Source organism: Daphnia pulex, chromosome 11, assembly GCF_021134715.1.
Source record: "Daphnia pulex isolate KAP4 chromosome 11, ASM2113471v1".
Classification (NCBI taxonomy): domain Eukaryota; kingdom Metazoa; phylum Arthropoda; class Branchiopoda; order Diplostraca; family Daphniidae; genus Daphnia; species Daphnia pulex.
Genome location: NC_060027.1, coordinates 3,643,572 through 3,667,574, shown reverse-complemented (window position 1 = coordinate 3,667,574; position 24,003 = coordinate 3,643,572). Strand labels below are relative to the sequence as shown.

The 24,003-nt window shown below is 45.1% G+C and overlaps 1 protein-coding gene across 3 annotated transcripts; it reads left to right on the top strand.

The window, feature by feature from the left end:
- Positions 1–23,961, top strand: LOC124208336 (neurexin-1-like). 3 transcript variants are annotated; one of them, XM_046606122.1, is made up of 21 exons: positions 1–1,413; positions 7,814–7,949; positions 12,932–13,081; positions 13,234–13,394; positions 13,715–13,741; positions 13,911–14,069; positions 14,903–15,055; positions 17,100–17,207; positions 17,320–17,512; positions 17,588–17,779; positions 18,557–18,700; positions 18,812–19,032; positions 19,133–19,241; positions 19,315–19,941; positions 20,014–20,172; positions 20,330–20,452; positions 20,702–20,880; positions 20,970–21,209; positions 21,281–21,584; positions 21,660–22,160; positions 22,235–23,961. In XM_046606122.1, exons 1-21 carry the CDS (start codon positions 715–717, stop codon positions 22,621–22,623), a joined length of 4,974 nt encoding a protein of 1,657 aa, XP_046462078.1. In that variant the 5' UTR covers positions 1–714; the 3' UTR covers positions 22,624–23,961. The 3 variants fall into 3 exon arrangements, with proteins under 3 accessions (XP_046462078.1, XP_046462079.1, XP_046462080.1); XM_046606124.1 differs by lacking the exon at positions 1–1,413 and adding an exon at positions 7,149–7,255; XM_046606123.1 differs by lacking the exon at positions 20,330–20,452.
- Positions 23,962–24,003: the final 42 nt, after the last annotated feature.

Here is a 24,003-nt window from a genome sequence, read left to right as displayed (position 1 = left end):
AGCAGAGTCGACGCGACTACGACATCCTCGAGTCGCAGCCGATCCGAGCTGCTCTTCTCTCCTTGATTTTCACGACTATTTTTTGTGTTTGTGTGAAATTTCGGGACTCCCGTTTTTCGTTTGATTTGGCCCAACTCTTGAATCATCGCCTTCATTGTGTGTTTCCGCTGTGCGAAAAAAGTGCGTAACGAAATCAGCGAAGAAATAAGAAGGAAAAACAACTTTCGTCTATGTAACATTGCGTCGTGTTCGTATAGGCCTCTCTATTGTTCAATTGCCGTCGCGGATATATTTTGGGTGTCCTACCAAGTCTGTCTGGATTGCCCAAGACTCGAAACATTTGTCGTGAGTGTGTGCAGTGCGACTAGATAATCAGACCATCACACACACACACGCCGTCCGTGATGGACTTGCCTTGTTGGTCTCGCTCGATCAATCGAAGTGGAACCTAACCGACGCACCCTACCCCATATACACCACCCCACCTACCCCTACGACGCTCTCTACAACCCCACCACCACCTACCGACGACTGCAACTTGACGAAGACATCCATAAGATTCTTTCAAGTTGATTAAACTCTTGTTTGTACCTCGGAGAACACAACTCTCTGCTTTTGGTTGTTCACAAGAGTTGTTGGCCGCGTGTGGGTGTCGCGTGTCGTGTGAGTTGTTGGCTGGAACAGTCGTTGTGTGTGTGTGGAACAGTGTGGAACATGGAGACAATAGCGACGACGAGCGGGGTGGTGCTGGGCAAGCGACGGCATCGCTGCTGCTGCTGGCGTCCGTCGTCTCCTTTGCAATGGTGGCCCGTGTTGATCGCTTCGTTGGCGCTGTTCGGTTGGCCGGCCAGCAGCAGCCGGTGGCAAGTGGCCGGATCGTCGCCATTCACGCTGGAAGGCTCGCTAAATTCGTACGCCCAGCTGCGCAAGTGGAACGCCGGATTGAACGGAACGCTGCAGCTGGAATTCCGCTCGGCCCAGCCCAGCGGACTCCTCGTCTACACCGACGACGGCGGCAAATTCGATTTCTTCGAGTTGAAACTGGTCGAAGGAGCCCTGAGACTGCGCTACAATCTAGGAGCCGGCGCCCAGATCCTGACGGTCGGTCGCAATCTCAGCGACGCCCAGTGGCACAACGTCACCGTTAAAAGGACCGGAGACCAGACGGCCCTGACCGTCGACCACGTCACGGTCACGCGGGCCTCGCGCGGAAAGGAATTCAACTTTGGCACTTTGGCCACCAATTCGGCCGTCTACGTTGGCGGACTGCCCGCCTGGTACGGCGCCGAATTGACCCGGTTGGCTCTGCCCAGCGTCCTGTTTGAGCCCCGCTACCGCGGCGATTTGCGCAACGTCATCTACTCGGATGCGGTCGGCCAGTCTCCGCGCCAGCAAGAAATCCTCGAGTCGCAAGTATATATAAGACGATGTGGAAGCCTTCAAACTATCCGTGTGTGTGCTGTGACACTCAGATTATTATTTCCATAACATCCGGGATTTCACAAAAGCTGACAGTTCACGATCGACTAGACACCATCCCTTCTTACCCCCCCAACAACAACAGCAACAACCATGAGCTCCGCTTGTTTTTATTTTTCTTATATATATTCCTGTCGTCGCTTGTTGTTTGTTGGTTCAAGCTCCCGACCGCGACGACTATCCCACGACGTTAGAGCTCAGAATGTTCGTCTTAGATATAGCCGGGTAAAAAAGTTTTGAGGCTTTTAACCGAGCTGTCAGCAGCTAAACCAAACCTCCGCTGTTTGGGCATTTAAATATGAATCGAGAGAGTAGTATTGATTGAATCAATAACTCTGTGACAGAAAGAAAAATAGAATTTCTTTTACTTCTCTCTTCAGTTTCAAGTTGGTCGCTGTGTTTGTTGTATACCTGCCTCGATGGTTTTTTCGCGGAAAACGGACTTGACCTATCCCTTTTTCCAGTTTTGATCTATTTGGAAAAATGGTGGCAAATGCTTGTACATATCATATGGGAGCCGTTGGATATAGTAGCGCGTTGGTGACTCACGCACAGGCGTGAATGATATCGATTCCAAGACTCTTTTCTCTTTCTCTTTTAAGATATTTTTCTTTCTCTTTCTGCGTCGTGTGTGTGTGGTAGTGCGGTGTCGAATGAGTCTCTCTCATACATGTATAGGAAGAAACCCGGGGTCTCGGCTTTTTCCAATCGATCCATCTTTTTCTTCCTATTTTTCCTTTTTTTTGGGCTAGTGGTTGGTGCTGCTCCTAGACACTTTTGCTCTTCAACCGAGTTGCCCAGTTGGGTCATGGTCCTCCCCCCCGTTACGGAGAACAAACGTCTAGACACTGGGACATTGTCAATCCCATGAAACTCTAAACAAGGAAAAACTATGAAAAAAATCATATTGAAGCGCTAGACCAGTTTCTCATGAAAAGAAATATAGCAACTAGACTTTGATTGTTATTTCATTGTCGTCTGGAGAAATGGTCAAATTTGTTTTTGTTTTTTAAATATTCTAGACGTCAAAAACAAAACAAACAAGAGCAATGAAAAGACATGAGACTATGCACAACATCCGGAGCTGTTAGCAAAGGATTCCTTGACACTACTATGTGTCTAGCTGACGGAATGCGGAGCACAGCAGAGATGCCATTGTCCCACGTCCATTTTAGATATATCTCTCCGCTCTCTCTGTGTTTGTTTGTTTGTTTCGTCCTTTTTTTTCCTCGTTATTTGCTCTGACGTCCTTTGCTGGTAAACAAAACAAGAAAATTCGCTACTCGTATTAGACAGTCCGTGCCAAAAAAAAGGGGTTGGGGGGAAGCTCCACACATAATGCGATTTTCATTTCATCTGACTTGTAATCAAATCTCCCTTCAAATGTAATGCACTCAGTATGTACAGCCCATCTCGTTTTTTGGTGGGGTTAGAAAATCCGCTCCTGGCTACTACTACTACACATTACATAATCTACTCTCTCTCTACTAACAAGAGTTTGCGTGTCGAGCGCGGACCAGGTGTGTAGTCATGCAGAAGTTTCTCTCTTCTTTTTTTTCTTTTCTTTTCGTTCGTTCCCCAGCAGCTCACGCTGTCACGCCCTCTTTTGTACACGTACGTGATACCTGACTGAACGATGTAGAGACTAAAGGGTAGTAGTAGTAGTAGTATAGACGTCCGGACGGTCTATATAAGCATCGTGGAATGAGATTCGGATTTGAAAGATTATATAGAGCAGCAGCCAGCAGCCAGCAACCACGATCAAAGACCTCTTGAAATCCATCTAATTATCTCTGCCTTTTCTCTTGATTATCATCGCTCTCACTGGCCCTGTGCTGCTGCTGTGTATATGCACACACCGTGGCAACCAGTCCATGAGAGATGAAAAGCTTTGGAGAATAAACTTGAAGCTGGGCAGATTTTTCTTTCGGACCCACCAGGAGACGAGAGAGAGAGAGAGTCAAGTCCCCTTTTTATCTATACCAGAAGATATACAAGAGAGTAGAGAGAGTGGGGTTGTGTGTGACTATTGACGAGCGGGGCAAATATAAAAGAAACATGGTCGTATGTAACGAAATAGAAGAATAACCAAAGGGCATGAAAACAAAACTGGGGGTTTTTGTGTGTTGTTAGTCTTTTTATCTGTCGTCACCCTTAGAGTCTTCTATTCATTCGTTATACATGTGACTCTGTGCTGCTGCTGCTGGATCCGACCCGCCAGTTATTCTATCGCACTTCCTGGCTGGCCCGGACTATACAGGGTCAGCCCCGGCAAAGTGATGGGAGGAAATCAAAGGCAATGCACTTGCGAGCGGAACAGCGGTCATCATCTTGTGCACAGTATAGAGAATAGTATAGTCCCTTTGTTCCCGAATCAATAACTCCTATACATACTACTACATGTATACATACTGTGTCGCCTAGGAGATTGGGGCCAATGCCACGGACGCTGTGTTAACCTCTTCACATTTAGCCTGAATTGAATTGTAGACTTTATAGATTCCCGCTAGCTGGTGAAGATATCCGCCCAGTATGTAGGTACTATGATTATATAAGACCGTATTGAAATGTCATTGGCCTCTCTACCCCTTGCAGCAAAGAGCGTCTAAAGCCAATCAAAGGAGATTATCAGTATTAACATTACCGGTGAATGACCCGAGGGGAATGTTGAGACCCTTAGTAGACAATCATTAATTTTTTGTTTGGCCCTCCCCTCCGTCCAATTCGCATTAGTGCAGTTTGGACTTACGGTGCATACATAGTATAGATAGATATATACAGAAGGGACGTTAATTATCCGAACAGCGAACCTCGTAATAGGCTCTCGCGCGTCCTGGTTATAAATTCGACTTGTTATTATAGACGCTCATAGCAAACGCCCGAACTGGTGGTGATTAGACTTTTCGGCACTGTCTGCGCCAAGCGAAACAGGCGTACAGGCTATAATTGATGTGAAGAAACGCTCTGTTCTATCTATTATTTGATAGAAATGTTTGTTTTTTTTAAGAATTTTTGCAAGTGTTTCACTTTCCCTCTCTGGTCGATTTCTCTTATTTCGTGTGTGCTGATTGCGGACCTTTCAAGGGTTTCCTGTCGGCACGGAATCGTTGCGCATTAAACTCACAGGAGAATTCTTCCTTCGTGGAAAAAAAAAATTACCCAGGCTCTGGTAAAGGAGGTGAAGGTAACAGGTTATACAACAGTGCGTGATCTGGGATGACGCAAAAAGAATTTCAATAAGTTTTACACACACCATCGCAGAAGATACTAGACCGAAAAAGGAATAAAAAGATAGCCCAAGAGTGTACATATCGGGTGTAATAGCCCCCCTCACGTATATATCCACTCTCTGTTCATTATTGAACGCCAAGGAAGCGCATCAATCGACTCGACAAAGGGGTCAGGGTGAGACGTGAGTGGTTTCTTCTTCTTTTTCTTCTTCTTTCTCTCCCACCCACTTTTGATTTTCACTTGTATTAGGCTGCAATCTAGAAACAAGAGACGTTACTTGCTGGATTCGCGCACAGGGTCCGTCCGTTCGGCGGTTATTCGTCGCTGCAGAATGAACTATGGTCCGTCATCATCTACAAGGAGGGATAAAAACGAGTAAACGGTTGGTCGACCAACGAAACATGATTAATGCGACATGGTGTACACTAGCGAGTATTTTTCGGGGAATGACACGGGCTGGTTGATCTATGTATATACATAGACATTGTGTGTGTGTGTGTGTGTGTACACACACTCAACTATACTAGACCGAGAGCCAGCAAATGACTCGTTGACAGACGGGGGGGGGGGAAGTTATATATATTCCGTGAATTACCGATGACGTCAATCCTCCGGATTGCCAGTGAAGCGCGCCGAATTGTCGAGAGCATAAAGTTGCGCGGAAGAGCCCCGCAGCAATATTGCTCGGCTGTGTCCCTCCACATAGAGTAGAGCAGTAGAGCTATAGAGCCCCTAAAACATCAATTGATACTTTACTCGTCGGCCGCTGTCCGGGGCGTCTGTCAAGGTAAATGGGTCGACTATTAAGGCGCAGGGGATATAGTATAGTAAGTATACTATACACTCTACTTACGGCGCTCAAGTTTAGCCTAGATATCTAAGAAAAGCTTCAAGAGCTGCTGCGGTGGCCCATATTACTGGCTAAAATACTACACGGCGACCCTATTAGACTCTCAAATATTGTCGGTTTCCATTTCACGAAAGTTTTATTTTTTTTTTTCACCGGATCCATCGCCCACAAAGTGCTGAGATCTATTGAAAACCTGGGCATCATCTCAGCACGACACGCGTGTCCTCGGGTTCCTTCCCCATTGAATTTAGTAGTATTTCAACCGCCACTTGTTCTATAGATTTTGCAAGCCAGAAAGCCACCACCCACGTCAGCAGCGCTCATTCAGAAAGAGGATGAAACCAATCCGGTCTCATCCCTTTTTTGTTTGGAAAAAGGCGTAGGCGGAATATTTCGACACATTTTTTTCTTTCGAGGGGGGCTGTTGGAAAATGGCAACAGTCATGCCACACAGCCTGGGAGCTGCTTTGCGAGTAGTATTGACTCGAATGTTTGATAGAGGGGACTCGAGAGGCCAGGCCAAACGACCCTGCAGGGAAATGCAAAGTGGCGTGGGTTGACTTTTTTTTTCCAATCCTCCAGGACGAGCTGCGTGCAAAAAGGAAAAAACAAAAAAGAGATGAAATAGGCAAAGGCGCAAAAATTGTGCGCCGCCAAGAGATTATTCCGTCGCCCATGCCAAATAGATTTTGACGGTAAGTAGATGGGCGACATATCATCTTACGACTTTTCATCCGTCCATCCACTTCATTGTCTTGCGCAAAAGGAGATGAGACACACACACAGAGTGTATAATGCCACCAGAGGCACATCAAAAGTGGTTAATAAATAAAAAATAGATGGGGAGTGTGTACAAGATTCCCGATGATCTCTTTTTTTTGTGTTCAAGTTTCAATCTTCCAGTTGAACTTCCGTTCTCTTTGTGAATTTGCATATTTCATTCAACTTGCGCGTGTGGATCGCATTCCAGTCTACATACTAGGCAATAGTTTGTTATAAATATGGAGGGGCTTATTTATGTGGGCTCGTGTAATCCGTACTCGGTAACACGAAAAAACAATTAACGGCGTAGACATTCTTTTACTTGATCTCTCTGTTTGTTTTTTCTAATTAATACCCGTGTTATGTCCCAAAGTAGAGCTCTATTACTCTTAAACATCAAATGCTATAGACTGAACGTTACATGGAGAATAATAATAATTAAACAAGATAGGAATGGAGAACTTACTCACAATTGGTCGAATCAAAGCAGTCGGGAATAAAAAAAGGCGTGAAAAAGAAATTTGAAAGAAAAAGAACCTTCTCCATCATCAATCAAGAACAATACTGACAAATGAAAATAGAACCGAAGTGGGTTTCCCGCGATTAAGGCCCTGCGTTGCAATTTAAAAAATTATTAAATATAAAATAATCACATGAATAGACTCAAAGAACATTATGGTAATTAAAGAATCAAATTTTATCGTGGTTATCTTCAAAAATACATTTTTAAATTTCATCATTATTGAAAATGGCAACAGAGCTTCGTTCGAATCTCAGTCTGTCACTGTCAGTCAGAGTCAGCTTCTTCAGCTCCCATCATTGTTAGTTTTGTTCGTCGATGAAGAAGGTTCTTTACCTTTCGAGGCTCCATTTCGCGCCTTTTTAATTCCCGACCACGTTGATAAACCAGTGAATCTTGTTGCCCAATTATGAGTAAGTTCTTCATTCCTATCTTGTTTATTTATAAGTTTTTATTTGTCTTACTATTCTGTTACATTTCATTTTATTCTAAGACTAAATACCTCACTTTTGGTAAACAATTAAAAGATTGATACGAATACAGTGAAATGTAACTGGGTAGCCAACACTTTAACCAAACTCTCTCTTTCGTAACGGTGGGAAATGAATGAATCAACTTCACGTGATGCTGTACGATAAAATAGTGCTGACTGTGTCACGGCCACGACTGTTGGATATCTGGAATCTCTCTCTGCCACTGAATGGAATCAGCCAGTGGCAGTGGATCAAATGAACCAGAGACAACAACAAATCGAGCACTTTAACCGATTGATGTTCATTCTGTGTGTGCGTGCTGCTGCTGCCTGGCTCGTGGCCTCAAAGTTGACACATGAACCATTCCAGAATGTGTGTGTCACAGCGTGGTTGTTCCCTTTTTACTCATATATTGTCATATTGTGCTGGCACTTGACATTGTTACATTCTGTCCTTATCGTTTTCTAATCTTTTTGTTTATTGTCTTTTCGCTTGCAGGGAGTGCGCGTCAGCCAGTTCGACATGTGCGTTCAACAGGATCCTTGCCAGCACGGAGGCATCTGCATCAACACCGACACGGGTCCGGTTTGCGAGTGCAGAAATCTTGATTACGACGGACCTTTTTGTGAGAAAGGTGAGTGCTGCTCAATTATTCATACACCTATCGATCCCCGAATGAATTATGCTGATGCCGTGAACATGCAAATCATTATCAAACCTGGGCCTTTCAATTCGATGGTCGATGACATTAACTCGGGAGCAAATGGTCAACGCGATCAGCGAGTCTCTTATCAAAACTGATATCCTAAAGGTGCATCTTGACGTAAAGGTGTGGGCGGCTGTTGCTATAGAACATTGCAGGTCTCTTTTTTCTTATTGAACACGGAAAGGTGCGATCACTAATCCGAATTTCCTGGGTCAAACAGTCGCCCAGTAACGATCCAGCTGGTTAGAAAAACAAAAGAAAAAGCAATTGGAAAGAGCCTTACTCTCATGCGCTGGACAGCCGGACCAAGCCAACGTTGTTTTTGCAACCAACTGGGCGATGATATCGCTGCCTGTGGCTCTTATTGTTCCCGCCTACTCTTTGCACGCGCCGAGACACTCCCACACGTATGAGCTAGATACCAAACAAGAGTCGAAACAAATCTGTGCTGAATCGTATCTATTTTGTGCTACTACTTGTAGCTAAAAAAAAAACGTTGCGACGCTAATGCAATTAATAGTTGAAATCAATCGATAGGCGTTTCAATTTCACAAGTAGTCGAATTCAAAAGTTCATTGAATGCAACTGTAAAATTTAGGGAAACCGCAAACGTCACAAGGGAAATAGCCGGTGCCAGTTAATAAGGTCGCTGCTCGCTGGTCTGAATGAAAGTCGATCAAAGTGTAGGCATATACATATTTTATTAGACATGCACTGGACACCACTTGACATTTAAAAAAGACTGTATAGTATAGATTCCTCCGCTGCGCCATAAAATAGCGTTAGTATTGATTTCCGATTGAAAATATTTTTCTTTTTCAATCGGCTGAAATATATATTTCTGTCGTATGTACATGGTGATCAAGTGAAATGTTTGTCCACAGAGAAAAACTTTCGACTTTTATTGGTGCGGATCAAAAAAAAAAAAAGCGAAAAGAAAGGTCCTTTTGTCAGAAGAGAAAGATCAATAATTACTCAGCGCCATCAACAAACGAAATGGATTTCACCGTCATCTTTTCTTCTTTTTCTCTTCGATGTTCTTTATAGACTTTCCCCCTATTGTTATATTGTCTCATTGTCATGTCGTGTGTTATCGTAATGGGACACAGAGTGTGTGTGTGTGTACGCCAGAAAAGGTATGGCACTCTATAGCGCGCCCATGTGAGAACTAGCGACTGCTTTACATGGGAGTGTGTAGTAGAGACTCGTTATTCTCCTCTGAGCATGTATGCGACTACTGGTACACGTCTCAGTTGTTTATAGACGACGACATGAATTGGTGGTTAACGACGCTATTAAGATTTATTATATCAAATCGCTCAAGGGTTTCAAAACATGGTCGGTGTACCCATCGATGACCTTTGAAGCGGCAAGACTTTTTCTCGGCTGGGGCGGGGGTTCTCTAAACTCAGACAGACGAGTCAACTTTTTCGACTGTGAACTATATAGGTTTTGGTGATTGCTTTTCATTACAACGTCATCCGTCTCGTTGGTTCCTTATAACTTTTCCAAGCCCTTTTCTTCGCCATCTTTTGTGTCCGACTCAAAAACTCCCGGTCCCTTCATCATCATTATTTCCCTTTTTATTTTATTTTCCTTTTTCTTCTCCCCACACCGTCTATATACTCCCAAATATTTGAGAGAGTGTATATCTTCAGTCAGATCTCCCCCCCCCATCGAACCGCAAAAGTTGCACTCAGACAAAACAAAAAGGAGCCTAGAGTGAAAGGTCGGGGTTTTTTAAATAAAAGACGCGACCGGCGAATAAAAGGGAAATTTGCGGCCACAGCGAAATAATAGAATCAGCAGACAGGAGAATATATATAGACGGAGCGCGTTATTGATTCAAAAAGGGAAGGTATATTTATAGATGGGTTAGAGTGGAGTAGTATATGTGTGTGTGTACATTGTCAAGCGATCTAAACAGCCAGCTAGACGTTTGATCTGTCTACAAAAAAATGGGACTGACCAGACTGCGATGGTTGCGTCAGACGGGATCAGATCGTGAATTGATGCGGTGACCATGAATGAACGGTTTGATGCCTTGTCATGTTCCACGACGCTGCTGCTGCTGTGTGTCTACATGGTTGAACAAGGATGGCCCTTGTTGCGATTAGAGAGCTGACAGATCAAAAGGGGGGGTTAAGGAGTTTGCACCCCCCGTTCATACTATACAGACAGGCCCAAAAGTTGTTCAATTCACGTACTCGACCTCTCTGCTGCATGCGGCTCCTGATTGAAGTGGAGGGGGGGGATCAACATGCAAAGAGGAAATTCCATCAGGATTCTTTTTATGTCTAAGCCTATTCGTAAACCTTTCAAAAAGGACGAGTCTCTTTCCTCTACTATGTATACCTTTAATGCATTCAATATTCAGCCGAATAAGGAGAAAGTATATATGTGCTGTACACAGCAGAGCCCTCGCCCGAATGTTTCGTTTCACAGGAAGGCGACTTGCCCTGGACGGTGGCTGCTGCCTGGAAGGTTTTTTTTTTCTTTTTCCTTTTGATATACGTGCGTGCACAAGGAGTAGTGTGTGTGTGTTTCTTTGCGGATCGATTCATTCGCCATGGTGATGTGAGGTAAACAAAAGTGTGGCATGCCGAGTTGGGAGAAGGCGACTTCCATATACCTGAGAAGACAGACTCTGGGTGTGGTTCTTTGTGCGCCTTGTCCAGGTTATATAAGAATTCGCTCAATCAAAATCTACAAAATAGTTGAGATAATGAGACGGGCGTTAAGAAAATTTCCCCTTCTTCTCTGAATTTAGTATATGTATAGGAAAAGTTTTAGCACAAACAAACAGCTGAGATACGCATACAGATGCGGGAGCCAGTTATATTATACCGGCAGTTACGTCATCAAGACGGGGGGGGGGGAGAAAGTCTTTCGTGAATATAGTATAGTCATCATGCGGCGGATGATGTCTATTATCCGCCTGCGCATTATTCATACGAAGCCATCATGTGAAATAAGCAGACTGCTGTGTGTACAACATTGACTAAATTGAGTATTAACTTTAGTGATCCTGTTCTTAAAAAAAAAAAAAAAAAAAACTAAAAGAGGAAACACAAAATTCGAAAATAATGTTGTATGCATAATAAATAGTCGTTGCTAAAAAAAACAGAGCTCTACCAGCCAGCGCTGATATTCTTATTTTCCCGTTTGATGCAGGACGGATATCATGCTGCGATGTTATATAAGAAAGGAGCTTATAATATCTGCATATCTGATATAATACATAGGGATTCGTCCAAGAATCCTCCCGAAGGAGACGTCGTTTCCTATTATTGGCTTTAATGTCGAAGCATAAACTCAAAAGACTTTATTTTTTTGTGGAGGGGGGTATTGCTTAACGTGTGCTAGCCGATATCACCTTTTGAGCCTGTCCTCCTTTTTTACTTTTGATGGGCGCCCCAGTTAGATAAAGATAGCGATCGAACGATCATCGCCCCCCTTCTTCTCCTGTCAGGGTCTCTGATGGACGCCGACACTGGGCTCAATGGTGGGTGGTCGCTTTACAGCGCTCCTGTAATGACGTCGTTGATCACATAATGGCCGGAACACGGCAGGGAGGGTTGACGGGTGCACATAGTACGAGAAGAGAGCCGGAAACATCCTCCTCCTCCCCAACAGCTCTGGTGGTGGTGGCTGTGTCCTGTTTATCCATCTCGCATCTTTACTGTCTAACACAAGAACCCTTTGGCGATGCATGTATGAGTGTATATCATGACGACGCCATCATTTTGGGTCCCGACGTTGGCCATAAACTTGAGGGGTCGGGTGAGTTTTGGGTGGGTGGTAGGAGAAGGGCACCCCGCTAAGAGAGTAATAGTGAAGGAAGTAATACTACTACTACTATCACTACGCTATTTACTACGACGACTCCACTTTCTTCTCGGTTTCTCTACCCACTCGGATGTCGACAGTATAATATAAACGGCGATGGCTAAACAGCTGGTGCTCCCCCCTCTCTCTGTACAGGCTACTATTTATATGCACACGCGCTTTCTAATGTGAATGGACGCTGTAAGGTTTAGTCGTATAGCGGATGTAGACTTTTGACAACCGCAGTTTGTCTGGGACTGTACAAAGGCGGAAACATTGCACTCTAATTTCAGCGCTATAGCTCAGGCAGAATGTACGGTCACTGACAAGGGCGTCAAAACAAGGGCGAAAACCTTCATACGAGTTCTACAGTTTCAGTCGTTAACAGAAGGACGTCATTCGTCAAATTTCTGGCGCAAATCACCAGAAATAAGAAACCAAAAGTCACGATGAATTCTTTTTTTTTTTTCTGTTTTTCGAGTGCTGTTCATTAACCTGAGGCTCTGTTTCTTGTTTTGTCAGACGATCGATAACAGACGAAAGCTTCGTGACAGACGAGAGTTATCACGGCCTGAACCCCCCATCCATTTCAGTGTGTCTAGAGAAATAAAACAACAAAAAACAAAACTTGCCAGTTTCAAAACTCCCGGACAGATAAACATTTTACCGAAAACTTGTCCTAAGGGTCTTTTTCCTCTCTCTCGTTCTCTCCCTTTTTATTGTTTGTTACAGCAGAGCATATATATAGATATATAAATATATACACACGGTACACTCATTTCTTTTTGTCTTGTCAAAACGTCGAGAAAAAAGTTATACGCCCGATGGGGCCAATAGAAATGTTCTTCGTTTGCATTGCAATAGCCTGGAAAAATAGAAGAAGGAAAAACACACAATTTCGCTGCGTACATGTATAATAGACACAATAAGTATCGCATAATAAAAAACGGTGACTTGATATTCTATATATTTTCACATGTCTAGAAACTCTCACTCAATATTTGTGTTCTCTTTTTTATTTTGATTTTGTCTCTTTTTTCCATGTGTGTGTACAAACTCGTTCGTTTGTCGTCAACAAACAGCCAAGCAGCCACCAGAAGCGACGCTAAGGGGTCACGACTACTTCTTCTACGACATGGCGCAGAGCGGTGGCGAGCCGATCGTCAGCAGCAGCGACGAGGTCTCACTCTACTTCAAAACGCGCCAGGCCACCGGCATGCTCTTCTACACGGGTATTCAGATATTTACGCTATCAATCTAGTCCAGCATTAATGTATGTAGATGACAAACAACTTGATGGCGTCATTTCATCGCGAGCAAATAAGGGGCTGCACAATTTATTTTCTTTTTTGATTTTGGGGGAAAATGTGTGTGGCACTCGAAGGCGATGGCGAGGATTATCTGGCGTTGACTCTGCGTGACGGGGCCGTGACTCTCAACATCAACTTGGGAAGCGGCAAACTGGACGTACAGATTCGACCCCCTCGGGTCCGTTTTGACGACAATCAATGGCATCGAGTCAACATCCACCGCAAAGCGCAAGAGGTAGACTTCTTCTTCTTCTTCTACTTAGACTTGTGTGCTGTTCCCGATGAAAAGCCGTATGTGCCTTAATACCATCTTAAGACCTCGGTCTCTTGAAAGATGTTTGCAATCCGCTTTTTCTCCTCTTGTTGCCGAGCTGTATCGGCGCAAACGATCGCCAAGCTGATGGTGGGCGTTCAATATTTCCGTGCCGTGTGTTTCCACAGTTTCTTTTGTTCATTGTTTATCCCTTTTGATCCGCGATATTTTTCTCTTTTTCTTCCTCTTTTCTCTCTCTCCTAATCCGCACGTTACTTTTTTTCTTTTTCTTTTTTCGGCAGATTTCGGGACCGGAAAGCCTATGTCACGTAAGCCTCGGCTCTTGTTGCTTCTGTTGTCTCCACCTTCTCGTTTTGGGGCGGTCGACATCCGCTGAGCGCCCGGAATCGGGGAAATGAACTTTTTTGTTTCTTTTGATGTTCATGATTGTCTTTTTTTTTCTTTGCTCTTTTATGATCCACTTTGGCGTGGATTTAGTTGGTCATGACGGTCGACGGGATCCACTCTGAGCGCTGGACAACGGCTGGGACGTTTTCGATGCTCTCGTCCAGCCGACTCTTCGTAGGCGGCGCCGATCCATCCAGCTCGTTACCAGGATTGCGAACGCGAAATGACTTTATCGGCTGCCTACGCAAGGTAAACTATAAGAGCTCGCACAGTGTGTCTTATATACCAGGGAACGTGATAAAAAAGGCTACAAAGTTGATGTATAGTTAAAGCAAATTTTCTCGAATCGAATCATTTCTCATCGTCAACTTTTTGTCCTTTTCTACGGGCATTATTAATTCTTTCCGAGAGTTGGTTTAGGTGTTTTGCTTGTCGCCGTGCCGAGAATTCACAATGGGATTAGTTCCAGGCTGTGTCAAACAGATCCCGATATAACCGTGCAGCCTAGTATTATGTATACATATATACCGTGTAGGTGTGCTACCTGTCAAGAAACGGTTCCGCCCCGGCTTCCAAAATGATCCTGTTAACCAAAGAATATTTTTTGATATACCATTGAACCGTGATGATGCCTTACAAAACATCCCTTTTTTCTCTCTCCCCCTACGCCAACAATTTTCTCTGCGTTTCTGATGGTCTTGTTCTCATTATCAGATAAGTTCATATAAGTCACTGGCTTGGAAATTACTCGGGGTGGAAAAAAAAGGGGAAATGAACGCGTGCCAAACCGGAAAGGAAATACCACACAAAAAAAAGTTTTCACTTTTTCTCTCTCCAGGCGCTGCCGCCCGGGCGACCTTTAACGACTTTTAATCAGTTTAACAAAAATATTCCAGGAGCTGCTTGGGGGGAGCGTTTGCGTAAGCTTTCTCGCTTCATTAGCGATGAAAGGTTTGTGAGGCGAATAGCTAATCGTTTTAGGAAAATGTTTTGAAGCTTTTTGACAGTCTCTACCTTGCCTAAATGTACTTAATAGAAAATGACGCAGATTTTTAACGCGATTGATTTCATGCTAAATATAGGTGGAATTCACGGCCGATTCTCTGCGACTGGACATTTTGGAACTGGCACGAACTGGCAACAAGTTACTGTCGGTGGCCGGCCGACCTGATTGGATGTGCCAGGCCGTCGAAGTTGCCGATCCCATCACTTTCACGACTCCCGACACGGTTTTGGTGAGTCATGCTTGATTCTTTTTGATGTCGGCGACCTATTTTTATGCTGTGTACATACCTTTTTGTTTTCCTCCTCCCATGTCCCTTGAACGCCCACGCCACTGCACAAAACTTGTTCCAGCACAGAGATCCTTATAATAACGATGCCACTCCCTAAGAGTAGTCGTGGCTCTTTCTCTCACAGCACATGAAATGGAATATGAAGGATCGATGACTCTACTGCTGTGCTTGGATGCCCAAACTTGATGCTCGCGCTGGGCTAGTTCCATTTTCGTGATGATCGAGTTAGTTGCGAAACTATCCGCACAGCTAGAAAGTGGAACCAACCCACACACACACACACATAATTATATAGAGGGCCAATCAGTTTGGCTTGTCATCTTTCTCTCATCTTAACTATGATATACGTACGCGCAGGATGACCAACGCTGAGAGAGAGCTTCATCTTGTATTATTCAAATGATTTGTCGTTTCATAGCGCGCGCCCAAAGCGGACGTGAAAATGACCAACTGGCGAGCTGGGGAAACGGGTCGCCGTTGCGAAGGATTCAAGTGTCCCGTCATTAAGAAAACAAGCCATCATCAAGTAATGATGCGAAAGAGGACGGATCTTTTTGTTTTTTTGGTCCGTCTCCTAGATAACCCAATGATATGATGAAATAGAAATGACCAAATCGAATATCACGCACACAGGGCGCATATATACAGCCAATCGATCGGCTATGTATTTCCATCGGTTATTCCATTGGTGGAAGCCGGCAGCGGCGGTTGTCCTCGTACTACTCCTATTCCCAGCAAAGAAACGGACGAAAAAAGAAAGAATAAAAAAGTCCATAAATCAAACGGATCTGCTACCTTGGTCACGTTATGGCGCAGTGTGCTGCCATGGTGCCCCTATATAGCTGCTGGCATAATAGACAGATGATATTCTAAAGCCCACGCACACGCACCGTTATGTACTGTATACTTAATGCTCGGTCGTCAGCCACGGTCGCCTCCGCATTCCTTTACACATTCAGTGGCGCCTGTAAGATGGCCGAATATAATAGTATCCTACTACATTTATATATATGATGATATGGCTAGCCTCTGTATAATAGATGAGACGGGGACTAGCCCCGGAAACTTTGTACTTGTTGGCATCTTTCTTCGTTTGTTTCGCATGTATTCAGTAGACGCGGCTGACGTACTGTCAAAACTATTAGTTTGGCTGGCGTCGCTTTTGGCGCCCCGCCCGTTCATCATCCTTTTAATGTCTTATTATTAATCAAGAGCTGTTTCTCTCTCTCTCCTTATTATCTGAATGCGCGTCTAGTCATCCATTTCACATCAGCGTAATAGTCGCATTATTATTGTGTTTCTATTCTTTTATGTCGCCAACCCACCGGAATGATACGTGTGGCGTAATGCACGTCTCGAATTGAAAGCCAATCATGCGCAATTTCTTTCTGGCGCTCTATTTTTGGAACTGTCGGCGTGTGGGCGTCTAGACATGGCGGGGTGGATGACGTATCTATAGCGACGGAGAAAAGAAGAATACGTAGTTATATTATCCGGAAATTATAGAATCGTCAAGAAAAAAAGGGAAAATGTTCTTCTATCTAGTTATTTCATTCCTTCCGTCGTGAGGAGTCGATTTCTTGGCGGCTTTCAGCGGATCATTTTTCTTTTGACTTCGTTTTGTAACTTTGTTTCGCCTGGATTCCGATCCGTGCAAGCTCGGAGACTACACACACACCAATAAGACGGAACGCCAGGGTGTTGCCCTCCATTTTTCTTTTCCGCGTCGTAGTTTGTGTGTTACACGATAGCGATACGCTCTATTTTGTTTTCTTATACCCCTTTTCCTCCTCGTCCTCCTTCCCCCAGTCATTTTTTCGGTTGATCCTATTTTGTTATTTGGGCTTCTCCTTTTTATTTTATTTATCCCCTTTTGGCATTTTCACGTCTTCCAATACGGATCAATGTCTGAAACAAGGTTCTCTTTTGTTTTGTTCTCCTTTTTGACTTTTTCTCTCGCATTTGATATCGTCGTCAATTGAAGATGCTGCCCTCTTGGGAAGCCTCCAAAACGGGATCCATGTCGTTCAAGATCAGGACCAACGAGCCCAACGGACTATTGCTCTACAATAACGGAGCCCCGCACGCACAGGTTTGTGTTGTTTGTCGCTTTTGATTGTGGGTGCGGTGATGAGTTAGGTTGAATTCATCCCATCCAAGATTCATTGTTCCTATTCTCTTTTTGATTGTCTTGTTACATACAGGGTGATTACTTCGCCGTGGAATTGGTCAACGGTCACGTCTACCTCCACCTGGATTTGGGATCCGGCAGCGTTAAGGTGAAGGCTACATCGAGGCGGATTGACGACGGCACTTGGCACGAGATCACCATCTCACGGAACGGCAAAAGCGGTCGGGCCACGGTGGACGGGGCCAGCACTGATTTCGTCACGCCAGGTCTGTCCTTTTATTTGAACTTAACAATTTCTTTTGTTTTTTCTCCTACTTGACATTTTTTCCTTGGTCGGATAGGAGATTCATACCAACTTGACCTGGATGGGTCCCTAATGGTTGGCGGTATCGGCATGGTGGTTGATAACGCTGCCATCCCGTCCGGCTTGTGGTCGGCCACTCTTCGGCACGGATACGTCGGCTGCATGCGTGATCTAGTCATCAACGGCAATGCCGTCGACTTGGCCGCTTTCGCTCGTCAACAAGATTCCGGTAAGAGATATATACTTTATACTATACCCCGTGATTACCCATTGTTCCGGCTTCTTAGTTCCACCCTTTTCTTCCCGTCATATGTAACGGGCACTCGACGTTAAATCGATGTCCTGTAGACGACAGAACGCGGGTGGTGGGGCATTAAATCGCCACTTATCTTGTAGAATAAGGAGGGAAATTGTGAAGATCAAACAACACCAGCTATTGTGAACGAAATGATGGCCAACATGAGAGCTGCGGCTCTCGCATGATTGAAAAGAACCTCATTAAAAAGAGAGAATTGAAAGAGGAGATGCGCTAAATATCGAATCGAGACTTCAAGGCTCAGTGACAGCGTGATTTTTGAGAGGATTTTCTTCTGCCTATAGCTCAATTAGTAGTTGTTTTGTTCTTTTTTATTTTCTTTTTATTTCTTCTTCCCTCGACATCAGAGGACGTGTGTCGAATCGATCGGCGGGACGCAGGAGTCGATCCGCTCCTAGATTGGTAATCGAGAAGACTCTTGTTAGTTTCAGTTTCTTCCATGATTGATACGGCACGACTGCTGTATGCGCTGCCGTATTTAGTGGCCTAAAAATTCAGGGATGGAATTTCTTATTCTTCTTGTTTCCAAGTGTGCCTGGATCGATACCCTCGACCGTGTGTGGTCAAAAACAAAACAAAAAATAGGCCAAGTGAAAAAGAGAGAGAGAGTGGTGGTCTAATTGGGATTGACGGCCTCTGTTTGGAAGGAAGAGCTAAAGTTTGGTGCCCATTTGCATTCGTCTATTTTAGGAGCCATCCGTCCGGCATGCCACGTCCTGCCGCCGCAGTGCGAATCGCAGCCTTGCATGAACGGAGGCACTTGCACCGAAGGTTGGAATCGATTTCTCTGTGACTGCTCGTCCACCAGTTTCAACGGACCGACGTGCGGCAAAGGTACAACAGCAACCACAACCCAAAAAATCGAATGTCCACTTCGTTTGATTGTTATTTTTTTTTTAATTCCATTTGAAATAACGCCGATGTTTTGAATAAATTTTCGTGCAGACGCGGCGACTTTGAGTTTCGATGGCAACCAGCACTTCCGCGTTTCCTTCGATTCGCCGTCGCGAAGTGAGGCGGAGGATTGGCGACTTCGATTCCGCACGCCCAAACCTTCCGGTTTACTTTTGACCACCATCGGCGACAGCCAATCTCACGGCCGGGTAGAGCTCGACCTCGAAGGTGGCCGACTTCGATTCACGCAGTTCGCGGTCGATCGCCCAAAGGTGATTTGATTTGATCCTGATCAAGATGACAGACTGTGTCGTGTATTGTATTATTATGCTCCCATCAACCCTGTCGTAACTGAATCTTATTTCCGGTCAGACTTGGTTCGTTGGCCAAGGACTCAACGATAACCAATGGCATCAAGTTAGCATCTCTCGACGCGGAGGATCCATCCGGTTGACTATCGACGACGAACCTCCAGTTCAGGGTAACATCTCTCACAAGTCCAGCAAAAATCTCAAACAGACATTGATCCTATTAATTGATTAAAAATTGATCAGGCGAACTTACTGGGAGGTCGGCCACTCTGGAGACGCGGGCGTTGTTGGTCGGCAGCAATTTGAAACGCGAAGAGACTTCGGGAACGACCACCGTCTCCATGCTGGGCCCCAACGCTCAGCCGAATTTCGTCGGCCAAATCCAGCAGCTCTACTTCAACGGTGTTTATCTGATCGATATGGCACGTTCCGGCCAGCTGGGCACTTCGGCCAACGTCACGGCAAAGTTTGGTGCGAGAGAGCAGAGCATTCACCATCCGGTGAATTTCAAATCCAAGCACACGTACGTCGGTCTGCCCCAGTTGAAGGCCTACTCGTCGACCAACATCTACTTCCAGTTCAAGACGCTGGAACCCAAAGGAGTCATTCTTTACAACGCTGGAAAAGGCCAGGATTTTATCGGCATCGAGCTGATCAACGGCCACATCCACTACGCCGTCAACTTGGGCGACGGACCCATCCGCATCCGGGACAATCTTCGCAACAGCCTGAACGACAACCGTTGGCATTCGGTGACTATCGGACGGCCTGGCCCTCGACAGCACACGCTGATGGTCGACGACTCCATTTCAACTGTCATTAGTCAGGGACATAACGAGAATCTGGATCTCAATGGCATACTGTACCTGGGTAAATTTCACGATAAACGAAACTCAACTGGACGAATTATAAAAATTGATTTCATCGCTGCTTGACATATAGGTGGCGTTCGCAAAGACATGTACAACTTCCTCCCGCGTCAAATGCAATCCCGTCACGGCTTTGAAGGTTGCCTGGCCAGCCTGGATCTCAACGGAGAGTCACCCGACACGACGCTAGATGCTCTGGTGCCCAGTCCGTTGGTCGTACCCGGCTGCGAAGGTGAAATCTTGGATCCTTTTTCCAATTATTCTTAAGGATCGATTTTTTTGTTATTCACCGGCCCAACTGCGATCTGTTTCAATGTCAAGTCCCGTGTCTAAGATTAGGATAAACAAACAAAACAAAAAAGAGCTATGCCCCAACAGTCAATTACTAGGTCGTGAAGAGCATCGCTGCAGTTTGGATAGCTGCTCCAACCGAGGCGTCTGTGTCCAGCAGTGGAACACTTTTTTCTGCTACTGCCAATTAACTTCGTACAGCGGTCCAACCTGTTCCGACGGTATTTCTATCTCTCTCGCACACACACACACAGACAGCACACGGCTTCTTCCGGTTCTCCAGAGAGAAGCCCTTGCTCTTATATAACTGCGACTCGGCTTTGCTCTCTCTCTCCTTCTTTATAGTCTGTAGTTTGACGGTGACGGGCATATTATTCATGGAAACTGCTTCCTGTTTTTTTTTTCTCATTCAATTTACATGACTGTCTCGGGAATAACAAATTGATAATTCTGTTTCTCGTCACGAGCAGACTCGGTGGCCTTCGAATTCGGTCCCAAGCACGGCGTCTTGATCTACAACTTCCCGGAAGATCGTCGTCCTGATTCCAAGAGCGACATCTTGGCTTTCGGGTTCATTACCGTCCAGGAGAATGCGCAGTTGATTCGCATAACCAGCGCCTCGTCCAACGATTTCCTCGAACTCACTCTGGTAAACGGCTTCCTCCCCTAGCCTTGGGAACTGTCGAACACTTTTTGAAGATGTGAAACGACTTTGATCCGCTTTCTTTGTTCTAATAGGTGGATGGTCATTTGTACTCGTCGTACAACGTTGGGACGGACGATCACAGTTTGGGTGAAGTGGCCGTCAAAGTTAACGACGGAGAACATCATGTCGTGCGGCTGACACGTTCCAGCGCCAATGCAACGCTCCAGGTTGACGACTACAACGTCCAAACGAAGAATCCAGGTGGCCGACAACGAGTCATCTTCAACAGCCAGTCTCAGATTCACGTTGGAGGAAGCTGGAACGAAGTGAAGGTAATATACATTCAAATTGATGAATATGAAATTTAAAATGTTTAAAACTGATGTTTACTTTTACCACACAGTCAAAAGTGGATCGACCATTTGTGGGCATTATTGCCGGATTGGTTTTCAATGGCATCCGCGTACTTGATTTGGCGGCTGAGCGCGATCCCAAGATCCAAATTCGTGGCGACATTGAACTGCTCACGTCGATTCCTGCCGACTACCGTCAGCGTTTTAAAGATAACAACCAATCGATGCAGAGAGCGCCGGAATCTGCTTACCCGAACGTCGTCGATGATTTAGTCTTTTCCGGCGCCGGATCCGGATGCGTCTCTAGCACCGTCGACGACGAGTGCGTCCCATCTTACAACACGGGAAGAGGAGGTAACATTTTTAGAAGACGTTCGAAACGGAATTTAATTTTACATTTCCGATTTAAAACGATTCGTTTTTTTTTAGACGATTTGATCACGCCCATCTTCAGTCCACCTACCCGCCCGCCTAAGCCCAAGCCGACGATCGTTGTAGCGGTGGAACGACCCTGTGACGACGAAGACAATTGCTACGAAGGCTCCGGATCTGATCCTTTGGTGACAGACGAACCCGTTCACCAGTTGGAAGATGAAATTACAACCGAGTCGACGGCGGCCACCACGTCTTCTACGCTTCTTTGGCAAACGAACAGAGCGAGCACGATCAGCAGTGCAACGAGTTTGAATCCAACGACGACAGCAATCGTAAATACGTCCCCGGCGTGGATGGTGACCCGACCGACGGTCAGACCGACGACCACAACAACTACGAGCAGATACCCGGCGAAAATGTATCCGACTCCGGCGTATCCGGCCTTGCCTTCGCCAGCCACTCCTCGCAATCGGGTGCGCACCACGATCGATAACTTTGACCTCATTTGGCAGAAAGCCAACCGAGAAGAGATGGAGAAAAAACGGGACCTCGACGGTAATAATAAAGAATAAATAAATCACATTGTTAAATTAATGATGTGTTGATCTTTTTGTTTTGTTTTCGTATAGAAAAAAGCAAGCGAACAAGAGACCGGATCAGCTCGGAGACGGCGGAGAACACGGCGTTGATTATTGGCATTGTAGCTGCCGCCTTGATCGCTGTCATCCTCGTCGTCTTGCTCGTGTTGAAGTTGAAGAATCGAGGCAACGCCGCCTACAAGATTGACGAGCGCAAAAACTTTAGCAAGACGCCGAGCCACAGCAATTCCAACGCCGCCTTGCTCAACACGGGCAGCGTGGCAGGAAGTGGCGGGCCCGGCGGACTGGCTGGAACCGGACTAGCTGGCGGTCAAATGAAAGCGGGCCCTTTGAATCTCAATCCGGCCCTGGTCAACTTGGAGAAGAAGTCACCACCGTCCAAAAAATGCGGGAAAGATATCAAAGAGTGGTACGTCTAGGACGAATTCAAATCAATCGAACCAGCCCGGCAACCACTTGCGAGAGAAAATCAAGAATGAAAGGAAGCCCCTCAACGTCATTTGGACATTGAGAGCGAAAAGAATGTTTTACAAACAAAAAGTAATATAATAAAAGAGATACGAACGCAAAAGTAAATGAAAGCCTGTACAAAACGGATGGAGAGCGCCTGACGCGTGTGTTCTGATTTGAATATCATTTGACATGTCCCGCTGTGCGTGGACGTGAGTCATGGTCATCGTCGGCGCCGTCAAAAGATTCCCTCGATCGAATCATCCCCCCACCAAAAAAAAATCTTTCTTTTGATTGTCAATCAACTCGTCGTCCGCTTCTTTCGTTTTTATATTTTCACTATCTTCGCGCCTCCGACTTTTTCCATGTTTACGCTGTTTGCCCTCTCCCGATCCCTCCTTTTGAAAGACGATAGAGTGTGTTGTACCTTCCCTTTTTCTATGATTCCATGGGACCGAAAATTTCCCCAACGGTTCATCAGGATGCGTGAAATTAGGACATTCCACATTTTAATAAAAAAGAGGAAGAAGAAACAATTGAGTGCGAGAATGGGTGGAATGTGCATGGCTGTGGCTATATATGTAAAGGGAAACATGTTTCTATTTGTACCATATAGTCAAAAACAAATCGAAAGAAAACTTAAAAAAAAAAAAAAAATCATATGTGCAATAAAATGTACTACGTTTTAGCAGGAGGAGCCAACCACACACACACAAGAGTTGGATCGATGTGCGGGCGGGAAACATAATTTAATCAAATGAAGATGAAGTGCGTTTGTATTTGTATTCGATACTGTCAAATTCTATTTGGATTCGTGTGTTTTTTTTATTTTCCGTCAATTGTTTAAAAACTCCTAAATTCTTGGTGACGCCACGCCCCCGGTGGACTGACATTGAAACGGCTATACGAGTGCACATTTTCTGACGATGATGATGATGATGTTTCACCTATAATTATCTATATCTCTTTTTCTCCCACTCTCGTTTCTATCTCGGTGTGATACTAAAGTCTGCGAGCGTTCAATAACCTCTGTTGAGATACGGATCTTGATGATCTGCCGATCGCCGACGTTCGGGTTATTGTGGATCAGTTATCATCCGTCAAGAATATTCCTTGTCCTTAAACAATGAAAGCGATCGGTCCCCCCTATTATTTTGTTTGGAACTTTTTTTTTTCAAATCTGTTTTGTGTTATTGTTATTTAATTAACCAACCTCCGACCCAAACCATCTTATAATCATGATTACAAATTCTTGTCCTGTATCCATTTGTCATTCCAATTCGTTATATACACTTCTTCAACGTAAATTAATGGCGTTGCGCCTCGTTCGCTCCGAGAGAGAGATGCGC